This window comes from Anarrhichthys ocellatus, unplaced genomic scaffold (assembly GCF_004355925.1).
Source record: "Anarrhichthys ocellatus isolate YVR2014 unplaced genomic scaffold, GSC_Weel_1.0 scaffold177, whole genome shotgun sequence".
Classification (NCBI taxonomy): Eukaryota; Metazoa; Chordata; class Actinopteri; order Perciformes; family Anarhichadidae; genus Anarrhichthys; species Anarrhichthys ocellatus.
Window position 1 is genome coordinate 17,707 of NW_022280207.1, and position 25,850 is coordinate 43,556.

The 25,850-nt window shown below is 42.9% G+C and overlaps 2 protein-coding genes and 1 long non-coding RNA gene across 5 annotated transcripts in view; 2 read left to right on the plus strand and 1 right to left on the minus strand.

Annotated features, from left to right (window-relative positions):
• tmem129 (transmembrane protein 129, E3 ubiquitin protein ligase) overlaps nt 1-12,572 on the minus strand; it is a 28,848-nt gene extending 16,276 nt beyond the window's left edge. For 2 of the 3 annotated variants that reach the window (XM_031878421.1, XM_031878420.1), the window contains exon 1: nt 12,196-12,572. In XM_031878421.1, the coding sequence (XP_031734281.1) occupies nt 12,196-12,400 (205 nt within the window). In that variant the 5' untranslated portion in view covers nt 12,401-12,572. Of the gene's footprint in view, nt 1-9,173; nt 9,374-12,195 lie in introns of all 3 variants that reach the window. The other variant, XM_031878422.1, reaches the window with a different exon arrangement.
• Nucleotides 12,573-13,615: 1,043 nt separating this feature from the next.
• On the plus strand, nt 13,616-21,242 carry LOC116400533 (uncharacterized; the record flags this gene model as incomplete). The annotated part of the gene is made up of 5 exons (XM_031878423.1): nt 13,616-14,100; nt 18,178-18,261; nt 19,333-19,539; nt 20,745-20,910; nt 21,052-21,242. Coding segments are annotated over exons 1-5 (696 nt in total), but the record flags the coding sequence as incomplete, so codon positions are not given.
• Nucleotides 21,243-21,317: 75 nt separating this feature from the next.
• On the plus strand, nt 21,318-24,384 carry LOC116400532 (uncharacterized). The gene is made up of 4 exons (XR_004213929.1): nt 21,318-21,498; nt 21,686-21,753; nt 22,142-22,185; nt 23,491-24,384. It is a non-coding gene; the product is annotated as an uncharacterized LOC116400532 (long non-coding RNA).
• Nucleotides 24,385-25,850: the final 1,466 nt, after the last annotated feature.

Genomic DNA, 25,850 nt, shown 5'->3' on the forward strand with positions numbered 1-25,850 from the left:
AGAACATAAAGGCTCGTCTCAGTTTTGCCAGAAAACATCTTGATGATCCCCAAGACTTTTGGGAAAATACTCTGTGGACTGACGAGACAAAAGTTGAACTTTTTGGAAGGTGCATGTCCCATTACATCTGGCGTAAAAGTAACACGGCATTTCAGAACAGGAACATCATACCAACAGTAAAATATGGTGGTGGTAGTGTGATGGTCTGGGGCTGTTTTGCTGCTTCAGGACCTGGAAGACTTGCTGTGGTAAATGGAACCATGAATTCTGCTGTCTACCAAAAAATCCTGAAGGAGAATGTCCGGCCATCTGTTCGTGACCTCAAGCTGAAGCGCACTTGGGTTTTGCAGCAGGACAATGATCCAAAACACACCAGCAAGTCCACCTCTGAATGGCTTAAGAAAAACAAAATGAAGACTTTGGAGTGGCCTAGTCAAAGTCCCGACTTGAATCCGATTGAGATGCTGTGGCATGACCTTAAAAAGGTGGTTCATGCTCGAAAACCCTCCAATGTGGCTGAATTACAACAATTCTGCAAAGATGAGTGGGCCAAAATTCCTCTACAGCGCTGTAAAAGACTCATTGCCAGTTATCGCAAATGCTTGATTGCAGTTGTTGCTGCTAAGGGTGGCCCAACCAGTTATTAGGTTGAGGGGGCAATCACTTTTTCACACAACTGTACCTGCTTCAGCCATTGCCACAGTTTAGCAAGGGGACTCAGGAGATCGTCGGGTGGTGACACCAGCATGCTGCTCGAGCCACGGCCTATGCCACTGCCTGGCGGGTTGATTGTTTTCACAACAGTGGTGTAAGCCAACAGTCAGGTGTTCCCAGTCCGAGTTGTCAACCTCTCACCGGAGGATATGTGGTTGTCCCCAAAGACTAGGTTAGGTATCCTCAGCCAGTGTGTTGAGGGTGACTCCTACGAGGTGAAGTTTCAGCGTATCACCGCTGACCATGAGGAAGTGACGATTAACCGGAAGGATGATCATGGATGTGACAGTGATGTACAGAGCCTACTAGAGCAACTACATTTAGGAGGTACGCCAGAACAGCAGGCGGAACTAGGAGAGCTTCTGATGAAGTATGCAGATGTGTTTGCAGTTCATGAGGATCTGGGATACACCGATAAGGTGAAACATGAAATCCCTGTGGTGGACGAGATACCAGTTTCCCAACCTTACCGGCGCATCCCACCTAATCAGTACAAGGAGGTCAGGGAAGATATTTCTGAACTGCTGAGAAAAGGAGCGATTCAAGAGAGTTCAAGCTCCTATGCCTCAACTATTGTGTTGGAGCGCAAGTCTGATGGAAGTTTAAGGCTGTGTGTCGACTACAGGAGGCTGAACTTGAAGACCAGGTGTGACGCATTTCCACTGCCACGCATTGATGAAACTTTGGACGCTCTGAGTGGCGCAAAGTTCTTCTCGGACAATCGACCTCACTGGCCGATACCATCAGGTTGCTGTACATGAGAAAGATAGGGACAAAACAGCTTTCGCCATACCATTCGGCCTTTATGAGTACCTGAGGATGCCCTTTGGGCTCTGTAACGCGCCCCGCAACCTTTCAATGTCTGATGCAGGCTACAATGAGTGATCTAGTTTTGCAGATGGTATTGATCTATTTGGACGACTTGCTAGTGTTTTCATCAACATTCCAAGACCACTTAGTGAAGTTAGAGACAGTCTTCAGGAGGTTGAGAGCGACAGGGCTAAAAGTCAAAATTAAGAAGTGCCATTTTCTTCAAACCGAGGTCAGATTTCTTGGCCACCAAGTTTCAGCTCAAGGTATTGGCACAGACCTGTGGGGCTTTTACAGTTACTATAGAACAGAGGTCTTCAACAGGGGGTCCGCGGCCCCTAGGGGGTCCGCGGAGGTACTGCAGGGGGTCCGCAAATGTTTTGGTTGATTAGACAATTTAAAAAAATAAAATTAAATAAATAAATCTCTAAACATGAATCTGACCATTATTTTAATAGTTCAGTATTGTATGAAAGATAACAGGTATGTTTATGCATGGCAGTGGCACTAATAGGCCATCACTCATTTTTCATTTCCATATTTATGTTTAAAATGAAAACATCAATTTGAATAGCTTGTATGCATGATTATCATGCAATTGACAGACAATGTTGATATTGGTATCAGCTGACAAGGTATGTTTCAAAATGGCAGTGGCACGGCCACCCTACTCACTGTACCTTGCACATGTTTAAAATAAAAACATGAATATATGAACCTGTGTATTATTTGAATAGCTTAGTATTGAATGCACAATAAAGAGGTATGTTTATACATGGTACTAGGCCCATTTAATATAAAACACAATTTTATACACTATATATAGTCGGGGGTCCCCGCTCCATCTCTCTATCAGTTTGGGGGTCCTTGGCCTGAAAAACGTTGAAGACCCCTGCTATAGAAGGTTCATTGAGAGTTTCTCCCAAATTGCAGGGCCCCTTCACGATGTTGTAAATGCTTGTATCAAAGAGAGCAGCAAGGTCAGGAGTAATGAGTTGTTCAGGTCAGCCTGGAATCCACCGTGTCTACAGGCTTTTGAGCTCCTAAAGTTTAAGCTGACCAGCACCCCCACACTTGGCTACACAGACTATATCTACCATTTTATTCTAGAGACAGATGCTAGCAGTCAAGTTCTAGGTGCAGTCCTATGCCAGGAACAGGGGGAGGAAGCGAAAAGTCATTGTTTATGCAAGTAGGAGGCTAAGAGGGGTTGAGAAGAATTACCAAAAGTACAGCAGTATGAAGTTGTAGCTCCTCGCTCTAAAGTGGGCAGTCACTGAAAAGTTTAGGAGTTATCTTCTGGGGTCCAAGTTCACCATCATTACGGATAATAACCCCGTGTCATCTTTCTACTGCTAACTTAGGGGCTATTCAACAGCGGTGGGTCGCTCAGCTGTCCGTATTTGATTTTGATGTGAAGTATCGCCCTGGTAGGTGTAATTCTGCAGCTGATGCACTCTCCCGGCAACCAGCAGCCGATGCACCAGAACCTGAAAGTGAGGATGCAGAGTATGATGGGTGTGTGGCCAAATGCAACTCTCTTAGGACAGTTACAGCTCTGGGCCTGAATTTAGTTGCAGCAGGGATTGCGTGCGGTAGGGTCAGGCAGCTATATGCATCTGAGGCGAGTGAGACAGCAACGAGTGAGGTAGCTCAGGATAACACACCAACCTTGCCAGGATATTCTAAAACAGAACTTCAGAAACTTCAAGCATCAGATCCGACACTTAGTGTAGTGAGAGAGTTTTAGAGCAGACAGAGGAAACCTACCTTCCAAGACAGAAAAGGTTTATCTAAGGTAGTTTGCTCCTGGCTGAAACAGTGGCCACAGATCAGAGAAAAGGATGGACTCCTGTACCGTGTGGTTGAGGATGTTCATACTGGAAAGTGTGAACAGCTGTTGTTGCCTACCTCCTTCAAAGAGCAAGTCCTTAAAAGTATGCATGATCAGATGGGGCATCAGGGCATTGAGCGGACATTGGGTCTGCTGAGGCAGAGATGTTTTGGGGTGGGTATGCCCCAGCACCCACAAGGCAATCCAGTGTGAGAGGTTTAATAGGACCCTGCACGACCTCCTGCGCACACTCCCCCCTGAAAAGAAGTGACGTTGGCCTGAACACCTGTCCGAGCTTGTGTAAGCATATAATGTCACGCCACACTCGACCACAGGGTATCCACCTTACTTCTTGCTGTTTGGCATTCGTCCGCACCTTCCAATCGATGCACTGTTAGGCCAGGAACAAGTGAAACATGCCAAAACTGACTGGTGCGTCAGGAGCGTCTCAAAGATGCACATGCAAGAGTGAGGGAGTGTGCTGAACAAAAGGCTGCGGAGAGGATAGCCCACCAACAGGAGAAGGTGTACTGCACGCCGGTCGAGGTGGGACAACTTGTGTATCTCCGTCACCGACCACCCGGAAGGAATATGATCCAGGATGCCTGGGGGGCTACTGTGTACAAAGTTGTGGATATCCAAGGGGCCACATATGCGGTGGAGACACTGGAGGGAGGACCGGTGGAGAGGGTGCATAGGTCCAACTTGCGACCATGTGTGGGGCCCATACCAGCACTGAGACGACGTCACCAGGCAGTTGCTCCTGTGGATGAACTTACTTTGAGTCAAGAGTCTGAAACTGAGTCACCTGATCCAGAGTTTGTATTGGTGGAGGAAGTGTATTATCCAGCAACTAAAGGTGTCGCAACTCAGGAACGTGAGAATCTGGACCTGACTGAGGGATTGGAGAGCCACCTGGATAATGTGGCTGATGGTGGGGATCTACTTGGGCTGGAGGGACGTGACCCAACTGATGATGACCTGGAGGAGAAATCAGTACCCTGTCCTCAGCCCATGTCAGAGAGACCCAGCTCACATGCTGAGGATTTGGAGGTGAGGCCTGTGCCTACTCCACGGAAGACAAAGGAGGGAAATGTTGACACACCCATTCCCCCTCTATGCAGGAGTCAGACTAGTGGTGACACTCCTGTGACAACTATTGGCACTAGCAGCTTGTGGCACCTACTGACACCTACATATAAGCAGAGGAAGAGTGAAGATATTTTCAGACATGGATTTTTGGATTCGACATTTTATGGGTTTTAATTTTAAAACGCTTTTATATAAACATCGAACAAAAAGTTCGGAAATTAGTGTATGGTAGATTATTTCTCTGTTGTAACAATGCTTCTTGGCAATAAATGTTATACCGTTGGAAAGCCTGTTTATTTACCTTTCAAACGGTGCCCCATTTGTAAGGAACATGCATTTGTAGGATGAGCAGCACAGCTGAGTATGTGGGTTGCACCCATGAACAATTTGCCACATCTTCTCTGCCAATGCCAAACAACGTATTCTGCCATCGACTCTTGTTTGGTGTATTGGATGATTGAAGTATATCAGTAACAAGGAAGAAACAAGACATATTGGCAATTTTACAATGTATTTATTTAACAAACAGGAGCCTCAGTAGCGTGTGGAAGAACCATACACAGCCACAACAGCCTGGCACCTCCTCCACACACTGGTCACCAGCCTGCTCACACACTGCTGTGGGATGGCATTCCACTCCTCAAGCAGGATTTGTCACAAGTCAGCCAATGTGGTTGTGTTGGTCACTCTGGCACGAACAGCTGGTCCCACAAGTGTTCAATTGGGTTGAGGTCAGGACTGCTGGCAGGCCATTCCATCCTCTACTCCCAAATTCTGGAGGTAGTCTCTGATAAACCCCGCTCTGTGGGGGCGAGCGTCTTCATCTTAGAGGATGGAGTTCGGTCCCAGACTGTGGAGAAATGGGAATGCCACTGGTTGCAGAATCTCATCTCAATATCTCTCTGCATTGAGATTGCCTCCAATGAAGACAAGCTTCATTTTTCCAGTGATGGAGATGCCGCCCCACACCATCACACTGCCTCCACCAAAAGGTGTTCCTCCATCGGTGCAGCAATCAGCATAGCGTTCTCCCTGTCTTCTCCACACTTTCACCCTACGATCCAACTTCCTTAGACAGAATCTGGACTCATCGCTGAACATAACGTTCCTCCACATGTTCAGGTTCCAGTGCAGGTGTTGCCAGCACAAATGGGCCTGACGGTCAATAGCAACTGGCAGAGAAGATTTGGCAAATTTTTCATGGGCACAACCCACATACTCAGCTGTGCTGCTCATCCCAGAAATGCATGTTCCTTACAAATGGGGCACCGTTTGAAAGGTAACTAAACAGGCTTTCCAACAGTATAAAAGGCATTGCCAAAAAGCATTGTTACAACAGAGAAATAATCTACCAAACACTAATTTCCAAACTTTTTGTTCGATGTTTACTTTTAAATGATAATAAAACGGATGATTTATTTTCATTATTTTAGTCGTTGTAAATGACTATAAAAGTAATAATTTGGAAAGAGTGTATTATGTTCCCTTTTGTTGCAAAACCAGCAAAATCATACTTAAATAAAATGAATGAGAAACAAAAAAGTACAACATGGTTACTCTAAGGATGTACATATACAGAGAACGGGTGGCTCCGGTGACTCAGCTAAAATCATAAAACTGATTTACGGAAGCTGACCTCTCGTAAAAACAATGAGTGTTCTCAGGAAATGTGGCTCCGCCCGCTCAGCTCGGCAGCTTATTGACGGGTGCGAACTAGTGCCGCTCGCCTGCCACAGTTGTGGCACCTGACTGACGCTTGCCGCTGAAGTGCCACTGACTAATCACTGAGGTGCCAGTGCCACAAGAAGGATCTCGCTGTCTCTCTGTTTTCTGCTGAGGTGCTGGAGTAAGTTGCTCCTGTTACCACCAGCTGCAACAACAGTGGCTCTACAAACTCGCAAAACGTCGGATTTTTTAAAACCAAAACACTTCCAAACAGCAGACCCAGCTCCTCTCTTGGGCACAGACTCTATCGGTGCATCTCGGGTTCTCTTTGTTCATCCTGCATCGCTCTGTTCTTTAATGTAACGTTACTGTAGCGACGGAGCCTCTCCCAGCTGTTAACAGTCTGTTGTGCTACCGGGCTAGCTAGCTAGCGAGCTGTACCCAGCATGCCGTTCGGCGCTGTAATTTTATAAATGTACAATTATTAGTGTTACAAATTGTTTATGTGTCACAAACTGTTGTGTCGTGGTGTTTTGCCCTGTTAAAGAGCGTTAGTTGTGGGTTATTAATTGTTGTGTTATAAAGTTATAACCATGACTAGAGGTCCCTCTCAATACAACTAGCTCCGACTGTAGCGCTGTTAGAGGCGAACAACATACTTAGCTGCCTGTTGAAGAGTGACAGCAGTAGTTTCTATGCACCGGTATGACGGTGTGTGAAAAAATCATTCCATACGGGGAATTAAAACCGGTATACAGGTTGAACCGGTATACCGCCGAGCACTAAAGTCACAGCAATATTTCACACAACAAACTTTTATTGTGTAGAATTCACTGTTAGGGCACATTTTGACACACAAGAACTAAGCCAAATTCTACAAATGTCATCTAAATAAACTGGGTGATCTGTGATTAAAGTAGTATTATTAACAGAAAAACATATGTCAAAATGCACAAAGTCCTCTGAGACATCTCTTTTGACACAGCACCTCCCCATGACAACATCAGTAGTACATAAAGGGGAAGCACAACCTCTCCAAACCTAAAGCTATAGAGGATGGGTAAGAGTCGTGACATGTACTGTATCACTGTAGTGTCACTAATCTAAAATTCTTTCATTAGTGAGGGAGTGACGGAGGGGGGCAAAGCCTCAAAACAAGCTGAAGCCTAAATCTGTGGTTGTCTTCTACTTGTCTTTTAGTGCTGGAGATAGAAACAGAGAGAGGACGGTGAGGACACTCCAGCACAGATACCGGCTGTAATGTTACACACCACTGACTTCTAGTCATGCAAACAAGCACACCTTCCATCCAATACATCACTTTGCAATCACGAGAAATAGAAATATAAGACAACCAACCAGAAAAGAATAAAAGAAAAAACAGATTGAGTGTGACACATTCTATGCAGGGAAGTTGCTTCTTGCAGCTCAAGAGAGAAAAGATGAGGGTCTGCTTCTACACATTCAGCACAGGGATTTATCTAGTGACCAATGAAGCACAATACCACTCTACTTCAACCAGTGGTGGGCCGTCAGGGCCAGCAAGGCCTTCTCTGCTGACCTAAACAGAATCACAAAGTTATAGCTATTTTATAATTTAATAATTTTTCATAAATACACAACATGCATTACAATATTTTCCCCATTATCTTATTTCCTCATTGCACAGCTACTGTCTTCCTCAGTTGCTCTGCTTCCAGTGCAGCTTGTTTTAGGTAGAGCTTTTATCCAATCAGATTTCACCTCTGTGTCTCTATGTAAGAAGAGAGGCCCGAGGCCTGCAGACTCACAAGTGAATCCCTTTGCACTTTAAGTGAATGGGGACGATATTGTTGATTGTCATAGTGTTCAACCAATCAGATCTTTAGTTTGACATGTTGGGCGTATTCTTTGACGTGTCAGAGCCTGCTAGCTGGCCTACAAATACGTGATTGGTCAGTGGGCTAGCGTAACATGCTGGGCGGTGACAATCCCAATATCTGCTGCCTCTGTCGAGCAGACATTTTCAGCCTCAAACACATTAAAACGTATTCAAGAAATACAACTGGGGAGGCTCGACTGTCTTCACTGGCGTCCATGAATGGAGAAGGACTTCTTACTGGAACTAAAACTCACGGATCTACTGAACAACCGTGAGATTAAACTCTTTATTAACAAAGCTCTGGGGACATATTTAGTCGGTGCACAGCAACAAGAAGACACGTGAAGCGGCAGAAGTCTATATACTCCGTGCAAAGTGTTAAAGTTAAGTTTAAGTTTTTAAGTGATCATCTTTGAAGATTCATGTGTTTTCATATGGACTCATTTTCCCTCTCGGTGTTGACAGACTAATAAATAAGTCAGTAACAAGAACTGTGGAGTCGTGTATTTCCTGGAGGAAGTGATAGGAGAGTTACTACTGTGATAATGTGTCTATGGTGTCGTTTTTATGATATGGTTAATATTGTTCCCTCTGATGTGAAAATATTTGAATGGCCCGTGCTTATCAGTGTGCGGTGGAATACGTGTTTTAGCTCCGCAGTTTTTTGTAATGCAGTGTCCATTAATGACGCAGCATTCCGTGCGCGTATTCATGTATCTGCACTCTGCAGTTAGTGTATTTGTAGGTGTTGAGCTTCATTTTTACACAAAACAAATAATAACCGTAGCTGTGGTGTCATAATGAGGTTAGGTGGTTCAACTGCAGGACAGCAGTGAAGGCCCAGGTATAAAATGCATGGCCCACCACTGACTTCAACACGTTATTTCTATCCCATATAAGGTAAATAATAATTAATGAATTATACAAACTCTATAAGCCAGAGTAAAGGATAACTCCGGGCTCTCCATGCCTTCTCTAGGTGCACCACTACCGTGGCGGGACCTCCTCTACTTCTTTATGAAGGTCTTCTTCTACCCGTCCCTCCCCTAATGTCGATGCAGGCCACTTCAACCACACTTCACTTGTAGGGTGCATGATGCTAGCATCATTATTTTTTAGTATTTATTGTTTGAACCAAATGTTGTACAAAACAAAGAAGTTGCATAGCTATCATTTTCCAATGAGATAAATACTTACTTCCAGGCGTCGAATGGTCTTCTGTTTACGTCAAGTGGTGCTGCTACCATGGGTGCTTTTCAAAGTGCTTTGTGTCCTCTTTCCTCGCTTGACACGGAAATAATGTCCCTGCCCGTGATCATGGAGGATCTTCCAATCCCTTCACACTGGTGCATCTATCCAATGAGATGTCGATGCAGGCCACTTCAACTAAACTTCACCTGTAGGGTCCATGATGCTCGCATCATTATTAGTTATTATTTAAACAAAATGTTGTCTATCTACTTAGATAGAAAAGAGTGTTTGTGTGTATAATATATATGACTCAATTATATATGTCACACATTATTTGTATCGTACTTTTCATACTAATATGTGTAGTGCTTCACACTATACAATACATAAAAGGCTATTATATCCATTTGTATGTGAACGAATCAGAGAGCATGCGCATTTACGCAAGAAACAGCAGGGTAACTTCATTCATGTAAAAGTTTAGTTTTGAACTTGACGGAGGAAGCAGAACGTAAGTTAGTTTTGGGGCTAAATGGGATATTTGTATATTTATATCATATAGATCGACATCCGTCCATTCATGGTACATTATGCCATGTTGTGAATTAAATTAAAAGTAAATATGTTATCATGAACATTGTTATGCTCATCTGACAGAAATCATAAAATGCAGCGGTATATCAAAACAATGACGTGTGTCACACGCCATATTCAATTGACTCTTTAAAGATGTCTCATTTGATAAATGTCTGTTGCCTCGACTCCTCTCTTCTTGCTTCTCTTTCTTGCCTCCTCAGTTTGAATCTCTCGCGGACGGGACAAAGACGAGAGGAGGGGAGGCAAGGAAAGGACTCGAGGAGACACGTTTGCATATTAGAAACCACCCCATGTCCTTTTGTCAGTGTGGGCCGTGCATTTTATACCTGGGCCTTCTGTGCTGTCCTACTACAGTTGAATAACCTCATTATGAGCCACAGCTACGGTTATTATGTGTTTCTAGGGGTGTAACGATACACGTATTGGTATTAAACCGTTCGGTACGAGGCTTACGAACCGAACAATACATTTGAAAAATAATAGTGCATTTGGAAAATGCAGAAGCTTAAATTGTGGGAAATATGTTTTCGGTGGACTGCACTCAGGTAACAGACAACGGGCTGTGTGACCTTTCAACCCGGAACTAAAAAAAACATAAAAAACAGCTGAGGCTACTCTAAACTAGCTTAATGGGAAAACAACTGTGGCAAACCCCACGATGACGGGATAGTCAGAATCAATGTAATTAACACAATGACAAGAACCAGAACCAGTCACATATATTTATATGACAACAAAGCATGACACATCAATCCAGCAACACTGCAGCGCTAACACGCGTATTCATCCGCACACTAAGGAGCACGAGCCATTCAAATATTATTCACATCAGAGGGAACAATATTCACCATATCATAAAAAATGACACCATAGAAAATCTAACAGTAGTAACGCTACTGTTAGATGTAAAAACACAAAAACACTTCACTTAAAGCTGCTGTTCACTTAAATACAAAGTCCATCCTCCTTTCTTTGTTAACAAAGAGTTTAATACCGCAGTTGTACAGAACATCGGTTCAGTTCAGTTCCAGTCAGAGGACCTCCTGAACGTGTTCATTGAGTTGTAGATCCACTCGGGTCTCAGCAAAAGTTTCATTCTTAGCCATAAAATGTGCAACGCTTCTCCGCCGCTGTCAGCCAGAAATACTGTTAGTACAAATCCTTTTCCATGCTAGCCGTGGGGGTGAACGACCCTTTGATACGATGTCCAGTTTTTCTGGTCTTGAGAAATCTGTTTCTCCTCCTTCAGCCATTGAAGTTAAAAAACAGAGCTAGGTTAAAAAAATAAAAGAATCTACAGCAAGCAAAATGCTACAAATGTCATAACTTCTCTTACATATGTTTCAACATGAACTCTTACTAAACACTAAGATCTGCTAGCTAGCTTTGTGTTTGACAAAAGTCACGCTGGCCCACTGACCAATCACGGCGCATGTTAATGCAGACGTACTTAGGAGGCTACCTCGGTACCACTGGCACGTCAAAGAATACGCCCAACATGTCAAACTAAAGATCTGATTGGTTGAAGACTATGACAATCAACAATATCGTCCCCATTTACTTAAAGTGCAAAGGCTCTCTAGAGGACCTCGGGCCTCTCTTCTTACCTAGAGACACAGAGGTGAAATCTGATTGGATAAAAGCTCTACTTAAAACAAGCTGTGCTGTGCTGCAACTGAGGAAGACAGGAGCTGTGCAATGAGAAAATAAGATAATGGGAAAAATATTATAATACATGTCGTGTATTTATGAAAAATGATTAAATTACAAAATAGATATAACTTTGTGATTCTGTTTAGGCCAGCAGAGAAGGCCTTGCTGGCCCTGACGGCCCACCACTGCCTTTTGTATATTCCTCAAACAGCTGTGCTCAATGTAACTAAATCTGATGGCATTCATCCACATCTGAGACAGTAGGCCGCAGCACTCGCCTGCAAATTCAACAAACTTTGGACGATGATTTTGGAAAAAATGTGCAAGAATCTCAAGAGGTATGAACAGAATCTGATTTAGAATAAAATAATCTTCACAACTTTAGAAATCTGGGTCCTTCCTCACTGGAGGTCAGTATTTTCTCAAACTAAAGCAGATAGGTGGCCGCCTATTTCGGGGCCTTTAACGTCCTTACTAGGTGACGAGTTTAGGAGGTGTAGCTCTGTGAATGCATCACGTGATGTCCCACACGTGCCACAGATATATATATGTGCATAGAAAGTACAACACTGTCCTACAACACTGCCCCACCTCAACATGAAGGCTCGTCGTGTGTGTCTTTAACAGGAGCTCTGATCACGTATTAAGCTAACATGACGTGTGTTAAACTAGACCTTCCAAGCAGTGAAGTTGATCAACATATGTTGTTCAACTAGTGACATCGTGACACATGTTGATACAACGTTAGTTCTTTCCGTATCTGAATGTTCGGTCTTACCTAAAGGCAGAGCGGAGTGGACCAGGACGGTGATGCTGGTCCTCCTCACGTGGTACTGGATGAAGCCCACGTCCTCACTCCCCAGCCACGACGAAAACACATTCTGGATGGTGAGACCGGCCGAACGGAACTCGTTGGGCGTAAACACGAAGCAGAGAGAGAACACTACATAAGCCAGAGTAAAGGATAACTCCGGGCTCTCCATGCCTTCTCTAGGTACACCACTACCGTGGTGGGACCTCCTCTACTTCCTTATCAATGTCTTCTTCTACCCGTCCCTCCCCTATGTAAAGGTGAGTGCTGCCATCTGCTGCTCTACTTCTTCTGTTTGTTGTTGTTGTTGTTGTTGTTGTTTTTCCTTCTTCTTCTTCGGCTTTTTTCCGACAGCTGCCATCCTTTTATTTTGTATTACTGCCTCCTACCGGGTTTAACGCACACTGTTATGTGTTCGCTTACAGTTTTGTAAGTAGTCCGCTCGTTTTGAAAAGCTCCCACCCACCTCCATGGTGACACCTTTGACCCTGACCTGTCCTCGTGCTAACCCTCTGATTTTGAAAGTTTCATATTTATTTTCCGCAGTGAATAGCCCCTTTTTTGTTATTTGAACTATAAATATCAGAATCAGACTCAGCTTTACTACGCATGGAATTTGACTCCGGTTTCCACTTTGGTCTCAACGTACAAACACAAGTTTACAAATAAACAAGAGAAATATAAAAAAACATAAAACAAGGATAACAAAAACAGTAGAACAGATGTAAGTATAAACATTTAACGACTATGTACAGTATAAATATAATTATATATCCAAAAGCATATATATAACCTATACAACAACGACAATGGATATTGTTCTTGATAGTGGTAAAGTCAAAAACAGGAGAATGTCTAGTCAAGACAAACGGTGCTTTGGTTCCACTGCTTCAAAGCTGAGATCAAATGAGTCCAATCTTTTCTTAATGATGCGCATGGTGTTGCTGCTGCAGTTCTGTGTGCTGGCTCTGGTTTATGCTCTTAGATGCTTGTTTAAAAAATGAGATGCACTTATGACTTCTGGTGACTAGTAGTTTTCTTGAATATGTTGAATACACTTATTGTAAGTCGCTTTGGATAAAAGCGTCTGCTAAATGACTGTAATGTAATGTAATGCTGCAGTACATTTATTAATTTCATTTGATTAAAGTAATTAATTACGTAATCAATTGATATTTAATTGAATAATTAAATCAAAGTGATTAATTCATTAGTTGATTATTTAATTCATTTTAAGAATAAAAAAAATTAACATGAGCAGGATTTTCTTTTTAATAAATTCAGATTTTGTTGCTGGCCACAGAATTCTGAAATATTAACTTTGACCCAACAATATTATCATACTGTGCTTAAATACTTTCATCACCGACTTTAAAGAGTTAGGAACAGGATACATGATCATGTGAGGAATATACCTCTGAGGTTCTCCTCGCATTTACCTCGGTCAGTCCTCCTAGCTTCTGATTGGTTAGTTCTATCACGTGTCGTGTAGAAACAAGGAAGTGTTGTTGTTGTGAGCTTGTGGATCCGTCTGGAGAACAGTTAGGCGCTGGTATCCGCGTCCATCCAGCTACGTGTTCCCAATAGGAGTGACCCAACCACCACAGACACGACCCTGTGTTAGGTGGTGTTATGTTCAGGATTTGGTGACTTTTAGTCCCTGTAACTGTGGATACCGCCATTTGTGTGCACCCGGACTGTTGTCCGGTCGAGAGCAGCGGATGAACTGAACGCTCCTAGTAGTTGGAGGTATGAAGGATTTCTGCAGCTTTTCCCCTTTTTCATGATTTTTGTGACATTTGAACCAGACATTTTTCTCCCTCCATGTGTGACGATGAGAGTGAATCGGTTCATGTGCTGCAGTCTGAGGAGGTCAGTGGGCTTTCACAGCGGCTGGTGCTACCAGCAGGGTTTAACAGTAGAGCGTACAGTGTCCAGCTGTGTAAGTAATCAGGTCATCCAGCTGGAGACCCAGGGGCATCAATTACAAACACTTTATTTCCTGCATGCTGGTGAATTATTTAATCTTTTTTCTTATGAAAAGGAAAACACTAAATCCAGGTGCCAATCCAAATTATAACAAATATAATGGAAAAGTTGTAATATTAATTGAATAAAGTAGTAACTTAATTGTTATAAAGTCATAATATTTCAAGAACATAGTCTCCTGCCCTGTAGTCTGCTTTATGTAACTGCTCTGCTGATACTGATCAACAATCAGCCGTCGCTGGAGGTCCCTACCTCATTGTCAAATGTAACGGAGGAACTTTCTTTTGAAATATTGCTGAATCTGTGTAAAAGGGGCTTTTGACTGATCCAAAGTCAGAGTCTCTTCCAGACAACCAAAAGAAGCCTTTTCACCTCACTTTGATGTGGGATAACAGACATTTGCTCCATAGGTAGTTTGTTGGCCTAATATTGCTGGGATAAGTGGCTAAAAAGGAGAGTGCTAGTAATCATAAAACTCACAGTTCGGATCAAATCACAGATCAGATCAGCACAGAAGAAAAAAGGGAGCAGATATCACTTTTAGATCCCTGATCATGTCTTCTTTTGCCGCGGATACTAATTACCGATCATTGATGATCCATGCTGTTGTTTCATTATAGCAGCTGGTCTACAAGGCTCCAGACTATTTATTTTTTTATTGGCGGATAAAGATCATCAGTCAAATGTAATTCCACACATTGATGGTTAAGGTAAATTAAATCAACCGTGGTCCGTTACACCACTAGTAGTGGCGTAGCCGGCCGAGAGCTGAGCAGGCTGGCAGCAGATAGAGTTGAGCTGCTGATAAGCAGCTGGTTAGGCGAAGCAGGCAAGACCACGGAGTATTGGAGCCAAGGTGGAAGGACAACAAGATTAATATAAAGTCCAAGAATATACACGGTACAAATGTGGGATCTTTACTTTAAAAATAAATCTTAGTGGTAATGTTTGATTTTCAGTATGGGGGAGGTCAGAGATGTCCTGAACTCAAATAAGTCATGGTCTGGAATCATGTGGAAATGGAGCCATTCTAGAGTCAAATGTGGGACTGGATTTAGCCTACTCTACAGGTTCAGATTCTTAACACAAAATATGAATCAACTAATACACTATGATTAATAATTAAGTAGTATACAGCCGAATGATTTAGTAACTAGGATTAGCGCCACCCTTACCAGCTGCAACATTAAAGTGATGAACACAATAATAAAGATGGGAAGTGAAGAAGAGCATCCATCATACCATCATTTCTTAGAGTGCTGTGAGAATGCACTGCTGGAGTTACACATCGCTGAGAGGGACACGCCTCTAAGGACAGTCCCAGTGGTCTAAGTATCCCTATCTCACGACCATCTTTGATAACACCTTGAAGTCTGAGACAAACAGAACCTATCATTAAGAAAGGACACCGACGTCAATACTCAAAACTGACTTCATGCGGTGTCGGAAAAAAATCCATCCCCCAAATCTTCTACAGGTCCTTCATCGAGAGTATTCCGTGTTCCTCCTCCTTTTGCCAGTTCCCCTCCGAAGCTTAGTCTCATTGTGTGAGCAGCAGGTCAGGGCAAAGGCATGATGTGGGATAGCATTCATGTCTTCAACCCGAGGCCCAGATGCTCCTCTCCGGTGGTGCCTGTGCCTCTCAGGTGCTCTACCAACTAGCACAGAGCATCATTCCTTCCAGAAGCCATCCGCCTGGTACACGCTGGGCTCTTGAACTTGACAAAGTGCAGATGCATTGTCCCGACCTGCTGACACCAGGCATACAGAGCACAGAGAGTCCTGCACACCTGCTCTCAGTCTACACCCTGACAAGAGACACTCTAGTCCTGTCAGTTCTGTGCATACTACTTACTGCTCCTGTGATACTGATCCCAAGTCAGTTTCCTGTTCCCTGACGAGACCACAGCCTCTTGGTCCGGACTTACAGTGAGCTACACAGTCTGTCTCCTCTACATTCATGCTTCAACTCTCTGAGGCCTTCAAGAGTCCATGATGTCAGAGGCCAGTGGCTGGAAGGCTGTGTCAGAAACCACCATACTGACTCATGAAAAAAGGCACAAATGCTGAGAAAGCACTTTGGCAAGAGTACCACAGACTTAACATTTGTTATCGGTTGCTCTGTTGTAAACTTTTCAATCCACCCTCTAAGTCAGAGCTGCATCCGGTTGTTGTTCCTCATGCCTTCGAAGACACTGCTCTAAAGATATTCATAGAAATCCAGTAGCCGCTCATCTGTCTGGAGATAAAGTCCTGAAACCTGCTCAGCAACTGTGCTACCGGACATTCATGTCACATGACAGATGAGGCGTTAGTAATGTACTCCATGTGATGCAAGACGGAGTCCCACACCTCACCGGAGAGCTACAACTGTTGCTGCTGAGTCTTTCCAAAAGGTCGCAGCTGACACACTCTTCATCACAAGTCATAGCAACGTGCTTGTCACGCGTCTTTGATAATTATTTGTTCAAGTATGTCAACCTTTATGCCATTCCAGACCAGCGCGCCACGAAGGCCTCAAGATGTTCGTTTGAACCTTCATCTGTTAGCATGGTGTTCCAGATCCAGTCTGTACTAGTTCAACCCTGCTCAGCATCCAGACAGCATGAACCAGCCGGCATCACCCTCAGAGAGATTCAACAGAACACTCATTAGTCAGATTAACAAGACACGAGCTCAGCAGCCTGTGAATGGAATGAAGTTGCTTTGGCTTACAGCACAAGCCTTCACTCTGCAGCAGGTTCCTGTTGGTTTCTGCATGGAATAGGGGCGAGGCCCACAACCAGCAGAAACAACAGTATGACTAAAGTGTCCCTATGGATCCGGAGACCTTGTCTACATCAAAACAAAAAGTCCCCTTTGAAATATCGGAGTGCCTCAGATCAGATATCCGAGATTAATTTCCTCCTAGATCAGTGTGTAGGTTCTCAGGTTGTCCATCAGATTGTCCTTGGTTGGATGGTGGACATAAGAACCCTTATTGTGACTCAGCTGTGCCCCCGACCCCCTCGTTTCCCTGCATTGTCAGGAGCTTTGTCCTAACTGCTGCGTTCACACAAATCCCGGCGTTGCGACAATTTGCAGCAGGGTTGTGCGGCGGTGGGGGAGTGTCACTATTAGGGCGATCTAATGGATCAATTGAATGATGAAATACATAATACATGTAAGGCAAGAATGACAAAGCATGCATTCCCCCACAGAAGAAGCTGAAAACCTCGCCCACAATCCTCTAAAGCAGGGAAGCATTCAACACTGACACCCAACTATGGGCTTCTCTGTCAACTCTGCAAATTGAAAATGTCTGATCACAGCAGAACGATTGCCTCGCAGGAACACTTCCTCTCTTTGTCATCAGCGTGTCCTGTTTTCTTCTCGTGTCAATCAAAGCATGATATATTAGGATTTACTGTTTTCACTTCAAATCGATTTTTCTGATTATTTCTTCATGTTCATTTCTGAAAGGTTATTATGGTAACATAACGTTACACCATGCGTAGCAGTGTTATTCCTCTGCTTTATGTTTTCTCTCTCTAACAATTTAATCTACTGTTGATCTATTCGATGATTTCCTCACCCCACACTGATGCAGAAACACATTTGATTATCTTAACTGCATCTAACTTCAGAGATGAAATCAATCCAAGTCCTAACCATTCCAGTGTTAGGTGCTTCAGTGAGATACTGATGATTAGATGAACAGTCACAGTAATCCTGTGACTGTTCATCAGGTGTTTGAGAAATAGCGGTTAATATCTTGTGTATTTGGTTTTTGTTTTCAAGACAAGATGATTGAATAAAATATTGAAATATTAATCAGACAAGTTTTTGATATATATTTTGGGTAAATGAATGGTTGTATGAAATCAGTCATGTTTAGAATAATGGATAAATGTAGCAAAGGTAGTAGTACTTAATACACGTTTATTGTTTTTATGATCTTCAGCTTCATTCATCTCTCAGCAGATAGAAGATGAGACGGAGCGCTGCAAACACGCTGCAGAGAGGATCCATGTAGGCAGCTGTTACACCAGTTGGGCAGTTGTGGTACGTGCTAATGTTTAGTTTTTTACCCTCAGAGTTTTTTAAACTTTCTTGTACCAGACTATAGTTTTTGGTCCCAGACACACACACACACACACACACACACGTGTTAAGTTCTTCAGCGTGAGGGACGAAGACACAAAGCTCACAAGTTGTCACAGCTGCAAGTGTAAAATAAGCCGTGGAACAACTAGCTGATCAGACTCTTGTTGTAATTAATTCCCATCATGCTGCTCAGAGTCAGCACGAGTCCTGTTTATGACTGAGCTAACGGCTAACGTTAACGTTAACGGGCGCATCGACTTACATCATGACGCATTCAATGTCTCCTCTGTACTGAGTAAATATAAAGCTGTCATGATGTGTCCAAATGAAATCTTGTAAAATGTAGTTTTTGTGGAGAAATGAATGCATTTGTTTGAAGGAGATGTTTTTACAGTAATATAAAATAGACATTATTTAGGGAGTGACCTGTTTATCTTTTTTACACTAACTCTAAACAGCTGATCATTATGTAGCTAAAACTGATCTTCTTTTAATCAAAGCAAATGTTTTCAATACAATTTGACTTGTGTGTTTTGTAACCAATACGGTAAATGTGTAATGTTGATGGCTGTTTGCACTGACTTTGGGACAGTGGTAATCATGTGAGTGTGTAGCCTTGCTGTCAGTACACTTTCAGTTACACAAAGAACATCTGGACTTTAAAAGAATTGGAAATCTGAATTGACCAAGATTAACATATTGATGTGATACTTTCATCAGTGACGTTAAAACTGTTACAATAATCTGCAGAATCTACCTCTGAGGTTCTCCTCACATCTACCGCAGTCGAAGTCCTCCTAGCTTCTGATTGGTTAGTTTAGTCACATGTGAGGAAGTGTTGTTGTGAAGCAGTTGTCCTTCTCCATCCTGCTGTTTCTTCCCTACGAGTCGATCCAACCACCACACATCAGAAGCAATGAGTTAATAACTACTATAATACTCCTGAGGAGTAAATATTAGAATTATATATGTTTTCCTCATATTCCCACCTGTAATGCTTACAACATTTCCATGTGTTTATATCTGCAGAAGATGACCAAACCCAAAACCAAGGCTTGCCTCCACTGTCATGGCATGAATGCAGCGAACCGCAAAACATGCCAGTCGTGTTTTGCGAGCCTCTCTATGAAAGAGAGGATTAAGTTGAAGGAGGAGAGCTTGCGCTCTGGTGACTGGGGGGGGAAAGTGAAGGAGCACCGCAACGCAGGCAGAGTGGTGGATTCAGCCCGTATATCTGTAAGGACAATGTTCTCTCTCTGCTCAGGTCTTTACATGCCTGGATCATCTATTAAGGGTCCCGGCCCCCAGCATTATGGGTGGGCCCCAGGGAGCCAGGCCTTCAAAAAAGAGCACGTTAATGAAGAAGGCTCCTGGCCCCTACAGTCTGCTAAACCCTAATCCTTAAGTCCTCTTTACTTGTGTTGATCTGCTCGTCCACATTTTGGCAGCGCACCAGAAAATAGCTGTTCTTTATTTCCCAGGGTGCAGCATTGTGGACTGATCTCTATTTACCATCAATGACTTCACTGTTGTTTCCAGATCAGTGATAATGTGTGTGCATAATGCTATTATTAACTTCTTATTAATGCTATTATTAACCTCTTATTAACGCTATTATTAACTTCTTATTAATACTATTATTAACTTCTTATTAACGCTATTATTAACTTCTTATTAACGCTATTATTAATGCTATTATTATCTTCTTATTCACGCTATTATTAACGCTATTATTAACTTCTTATTAACGCTATTATTAATGCTATTATTAATGCTATTATTAACTTCTTATTCACGCTATTATTAACTTCTTATTCACGCTATTATTAACTTCTTATTAACGCTATTATTAATGCTATTATTATCTTCTTATTCACGCTATTATTAACTTCTTATTCACGCTATTATTAACCTATCAGACTGTATGTAGTCGTTGTGACGTCCCCCATTGGCTTGTGGTCTACTGTTCCTTGGATTTTTGTCTAGTGGGATGTACCCCTGGCCTTTGACATTGTTCTTTGTGTATACTGAAGTGGGTAAATAACATTGGCTTTCCATTATATTGTCATGTGTGGAGGTGGAGCTAAAGCTACTACACATACTGTACATCAGGCCTTATGTTTTCATCAATAACATCACATCTGGATGATTGTATGCTCTAAAAGGATTATAACAGACAATGCAGACTTCTAAGACGGATCCAGGGGGAAATGAATCTGATGATCTGATGTCCAGAAAGATGATACAGCAAAAACATCTGCACCCTGCAATCTTTAAAAGCCAAATTGCTCGTAGCAAAGTAGCGGATGTCGGGAACCTTTGAGGGAAGGCTAAGCTGGTTCTTCTTTCCCATATTGTGGGAGAGTGAGCGAACAGCGTGACCGTATTAATACAAACATACTTTCTTATTAAGCCAACTCTGTTCATGTCTATTTTTCTAGGTGAAGAAACTGCATGAGCTGGACTTTAAGCCTCTGCTGTTCATGGGGAGAGAGAGGAGAGGAGGCTGCTTAGCTGAGGTCATCACAGGCATCGGGCCCATCCCAGAGGGACCTGTGAGGGAGCTCATTAAGAGAATGACTGCCCTCTATGAGTACTTCCTCACAAGTGAGAACACATCTTTGTTTAACTTTGCCTTCACCTTTCCTTCATAAAGCCTTTTTGTAACATGATGAAATGTGACAAATGAAGTGTCTCTGTGGGGCTGTTGGCTATAAGAACATTCTCTCGTTATTCTTTATCTCTCAGATTACAGTGAGCTACTTGCCACGACTACAGCTCCATCTGATGAAGCAGCATCAGCACCCCCGGCCTCCTCCCAGGAGGAGACCCTCCCTGTCTTAAACGTGGAGCTCCCACCTCCCTCCTCTTCTCCTCCTACAACCCCTTCTCTCGTTTTACCTCCTCTTCCCACTCTCTGTCTCTCTACCCCTCCTACGACTCCTTCTCTTTCTTCTCTTCCTACAAACCTCTCTCTCCCTTCACCTCCTCTCTTCCCCCGCTCTCTCTCTTCACCTCCTGCAACTCCATCCCTCTCCACTCCTACAACCCTCTCTTGCTCCTCACCTCCTCCTGCAACCCCGCCTCTCTCTGTGCCATCCCCCTCTAACCCTCCCACCACCTCTCCTCCTGTCGAATGCGCGATGACAACGCAAAAGGAATTGCTGGGAAAAAGAAAAAGAGATGAAGCCACAGGTTGTCTTTTGTTTAATGTCATAATGCCCATCATCATCACTCATCTTCTGATTCAAAGCTAACGGAGCTCAAGGCCAGCCCACAGCATGAAAAATATAGATCAATATTTTATTTATTGATTATTTATAAAAAATATTTGAAGCAGATCATGTAGTTTGTTACTTATTGTGTTGATGCTTATTTTCAGGCTGCAAACAGCACACCTGGCAGAAGCTTTTCTTTTTTGAGAAGATAATAGAGAGGAGGTCAAAGCAGGTAAGATCAGCTGTTTGATCTGATTCATGTCGTGTTAGTGCGGCTACATTACAGACCTGAGGTCTACATGAGCAAAAGATTTCTAGTCAATGTTTGCAACAGCCGCACAACTCACTGGTATAGTGAAGGACAGCTTTGATGGTCCATGATTAACTGCTCGCTGGCTTCCTTCGGAGATGATCCTTCAATATGACTCCTCTGTGACCCTGTCGAGTGCTGAGAGACCTCAGAGTATGTAGGTTCATCTCAATGTTGGGCTGAACACCAAGACTCAGAAAGGTGTCTTCACTTCAGCAGAGAAGTCTTGATTCATTGTGGGGACAGAGTGTGCAGCAGCTCAGCCCTTTGAATGAACTGTTGTCAATTGTGTCCTTCCTTTGCTCTACAGGGAATAGAGGAGGTCAGAGTGCACTGGAAGTCTTGTTCAGCTTGGTGAGAGACTCTACTTTACTACTTGGTCCAACCTACAGTATGAGAAATATGATCAACAGCCAGCGTCATCACCAGCGCCCTGTGAAAGCCTTTAGCTCTGTGGTGGAAAGAGTTCCACCACAGCGTTGTTAGTGTTGTAGACATGCTGAGAGCTGCACACTGATTCCTCTCACTGTGACTCTGAATTTCAAGGGAAAGTAGGAAGTTGCATGTTTCCTATTTAGCTCCAGAATGTCATAGATTCACAGGATAGGATGGATTAAACACGCACTGCCTGTGTGGCTCTTTCAGGCTTTGTAGACAGAAGCTATGTGGTGCAGGTTGCAGTCATGTTGCTACGTTGTTCACTGTAAACAAGAAAGCAGCAAACCTGGAGGAGCTTGGAGCTGTCATCCTGTTCTTCGTGATGAGGAATGCATTGATATGCAGCAGGAAACGGAATAAGGACATTTTTTAAATGGTGTTTTCTGCTGGCTAGATGTTTATGGATGTGACTACACATCTGTGATGATCAAGAGCACTGTAGCTCCGCTTGTGCTATAGAACTATATGCAGATAGATGCTGTATACAGACGGGTCCGGCCGTCAGAAGGGATAGCTGTTTGGTGCCAACACCACCATCAAAATGATATTCAAACCATTTATCATAACAATGTTATTATTGTTATTATGGTGTCATGAATTTTATCCAGAAGCTATTGAACCAAATGTGGAGTCATCACCACTGTCACCATGAGATTACTGCTGTATTATGAAGTAACAGCAGCACATGTGTTAACCTGTAGCAGAGCACGGCCCTCTGAATGTGAAGAACAGGACAAGATGCTGGAATGAGTGTTTAAACCTCAGGACACAACCAGTTTAAACTGGACCTCGATATCATCGGGTGAGACGGTGGAGCAGACCTTCATCTCTCTCCACTGAGCTGAACAGCAAGACACGCCTTCAATAAGAGGGACCAACTATTCCACTCAAGAACTCAATCTATTCAGTCTTTCCAGTGCAGAAGGCCGAGGGTCAGAGGAGCAAGCTGACTCATCATCTCTTCACTCATTTGAGACTAGGACAACATGCTATAAGAGCCTCCACATTAAAGGATTCACACTTTCCTGTATGTCAACATTGAAACACTTTGATGAGCTTACTTTCATAAAACATGATGACATCAGACTTGTAAGAGCCTGTTGGATCTTTGTTACATGGACCATCTGTGTGTTATGTGAGAGGGTTAGGGTTAGCCTTATAACTCAAGTTCGATGAGCAAATGTATTTACTAATTGTTGCCATGTGTGCTCTTCTTCACAGTGGCAAAGAGTGGGAGGACACCTGGGAGCCTGCTGTTAATTATTCGCTCTAGCTGTCGCTAGCTATCGTTTATGAATTCACATTTTTAAAGACTTGTTTATATGTAATTGGAACAGAATTTATTCACTATTGAAGTCTTGTAGCTTCATACTCTTTGTGTCTAACTTTGTCCCTTTTTATTAATTTTGTGATACAATTCATAAATTCCTATTATTATTTCTTTCTTTATTTGTATGTATTATTTTTGCTTTATCATGGAGATATTCATTTATGTATGATGGGGGGGGTAATAAACACTTTTTTCAATCCCCTTCCTGGATACTGTAAGATAGAAGTATGTTGTGATGTAATGTAAGATGTGATAGAGGCCATGTTCAGCTCATTCTCACATTGATACTTGTGTACCTGTATTCTCCCTCAGTGTGAACCGCTCCGGGTGAGATACTGAATGTTTTCTTTAATCACATGTTTTCTGATCCACACATAATGTGACCGGCTCGTCTTATTTCACCGTTTGTGGTTCTGGGACCTCCAGATACACAAGAACTGAAAACATTATTTGTATTATATGTCCCATTTAAGACTGAATTGAGAGGAACCACAGATACTCAATAACAGTATTTGCTGGTATTAGTCATACAGTACATTAACGTATCATTTGAACCTTTCAGGACAAGCTGATTTCAGGTGAAGTTTTTAAGACAATCCGATGTTATTCAGCTTCACACACACACTCGTGTCCAATTGTTTATGATTTTAAATTGAAACTTTTACTTTTGATTTGCTATTTCACATATTGAACTGATTTTTAGATGGAGAATATAGGAAATGTTTATAAAATACAATGCTTTGCTGTAGATGAAACTACCCGACAGAATAAACACTGTGAAGAGATGAGTGGATGAAGTGATTGACGTTAGGGGTTAACTGCTGGTTGGACGAGCTGTGCAGAGCTTTCACCTCTGTGACAGAATTCATTGTTACTTTGTGAACGCGTTCAAAGCCTAAACACCGAGCAGATCAATGCATCAGCTCCAGGCCAAGTCCATATAAATGGTTACGAACTGTCTACTAAAGTAAGTGATCAGCAATTTTGGAACGACTGCACGATGGTCACTTGGTCATAGTGAAGTGCTGGGACAGAGCATCTGGTGGTCTTGCATCAGCAAAAGTGGACCTAACACTAAAGCGTTCATGACAATCCCTTTGGCAGAAAGAGACTGACTTCTCTAGAGATCGACCAGACATGATGTTCCCGCCCTAGCACCACCTTTGAAAGGTGGGGGTCCCACTATCCTGATGACCTAAAACTGACCACAATTCTGCGGCTTATGACTTATATCACAACCTCACAGAGCTACCCCATCCAGCCAACAGGTTAAACTCCAGCCCAATTGATGCTACGCGTCAAATACAAACGCCCATTAATACACTTAAAGAACAGCTTATTCCCAGTGGACGGACATCACATCACCAGGTGAAGGCAGTAGACTGCCTATAGACACCACGACAGACGCCCGTTGCCACTGCTCAAGCCTGGTGACTCCTTGACAAGCGGAAAGGATGGACTACAACTGCTGCTGTTCTGCACAAATGCAACAACCAAAGATCTTACCTCATCAGCACTAACGCTGGCGGCCTTCATTGGTTGGTACCTGCTTCTCCTGACTCTGCCACCTCCTCAGCCTGAACTTGAGGACGGAGAGGAAACATATGACAAACGAGGCAGAGACAGAAACAAGACAACAGACATCAGCTGCTGTCACCATGTCAAGAGGCGGAGCGGTCCAACAGCCGTCTCACTTGAAGGACTTTGTAGACATGGAGTCCTAGTTTAGGTTCTTGTGATTGTTTTGAGTAAGAAAAGAACTGAAATCATTCAAAATGTTCACAATAGTACAATAATAGTATTGCTCAGGCCTGTTACAGAGGATTTTATTACTTTAGTATTTGCTTTATTTTGGTCTTATCTTTAGTTACTCTAAGAAGGGAAGGTATAATTTAGTGAATCACGTAAATAATAGGGACTAGTTAACGCTGCGCAGCTATCAGGGACTCAAGTGTTGTCTGTGGACAGTGTGAGCATGCATTACCCAGCAGCAGCCATGAGTGTCTACAATATGGCTCCTATTAATGCTAACTGTGGATACTGGTACAGACTGGTCCTTAAACACAGATACTTGAAGACCTCCAGAAAGACTCGCGCTCGGCTACTCGCACGCTGTACTCATATATTACAAGTTACGAAGTTACAAGGTTTTTATTTGCCATTTTACGACAGGGTTGCAAAACGAAATTTAGATTGTAGTCCCAATTTGCTGCATATACAGTACATCTCTCTATATATATATATATATATA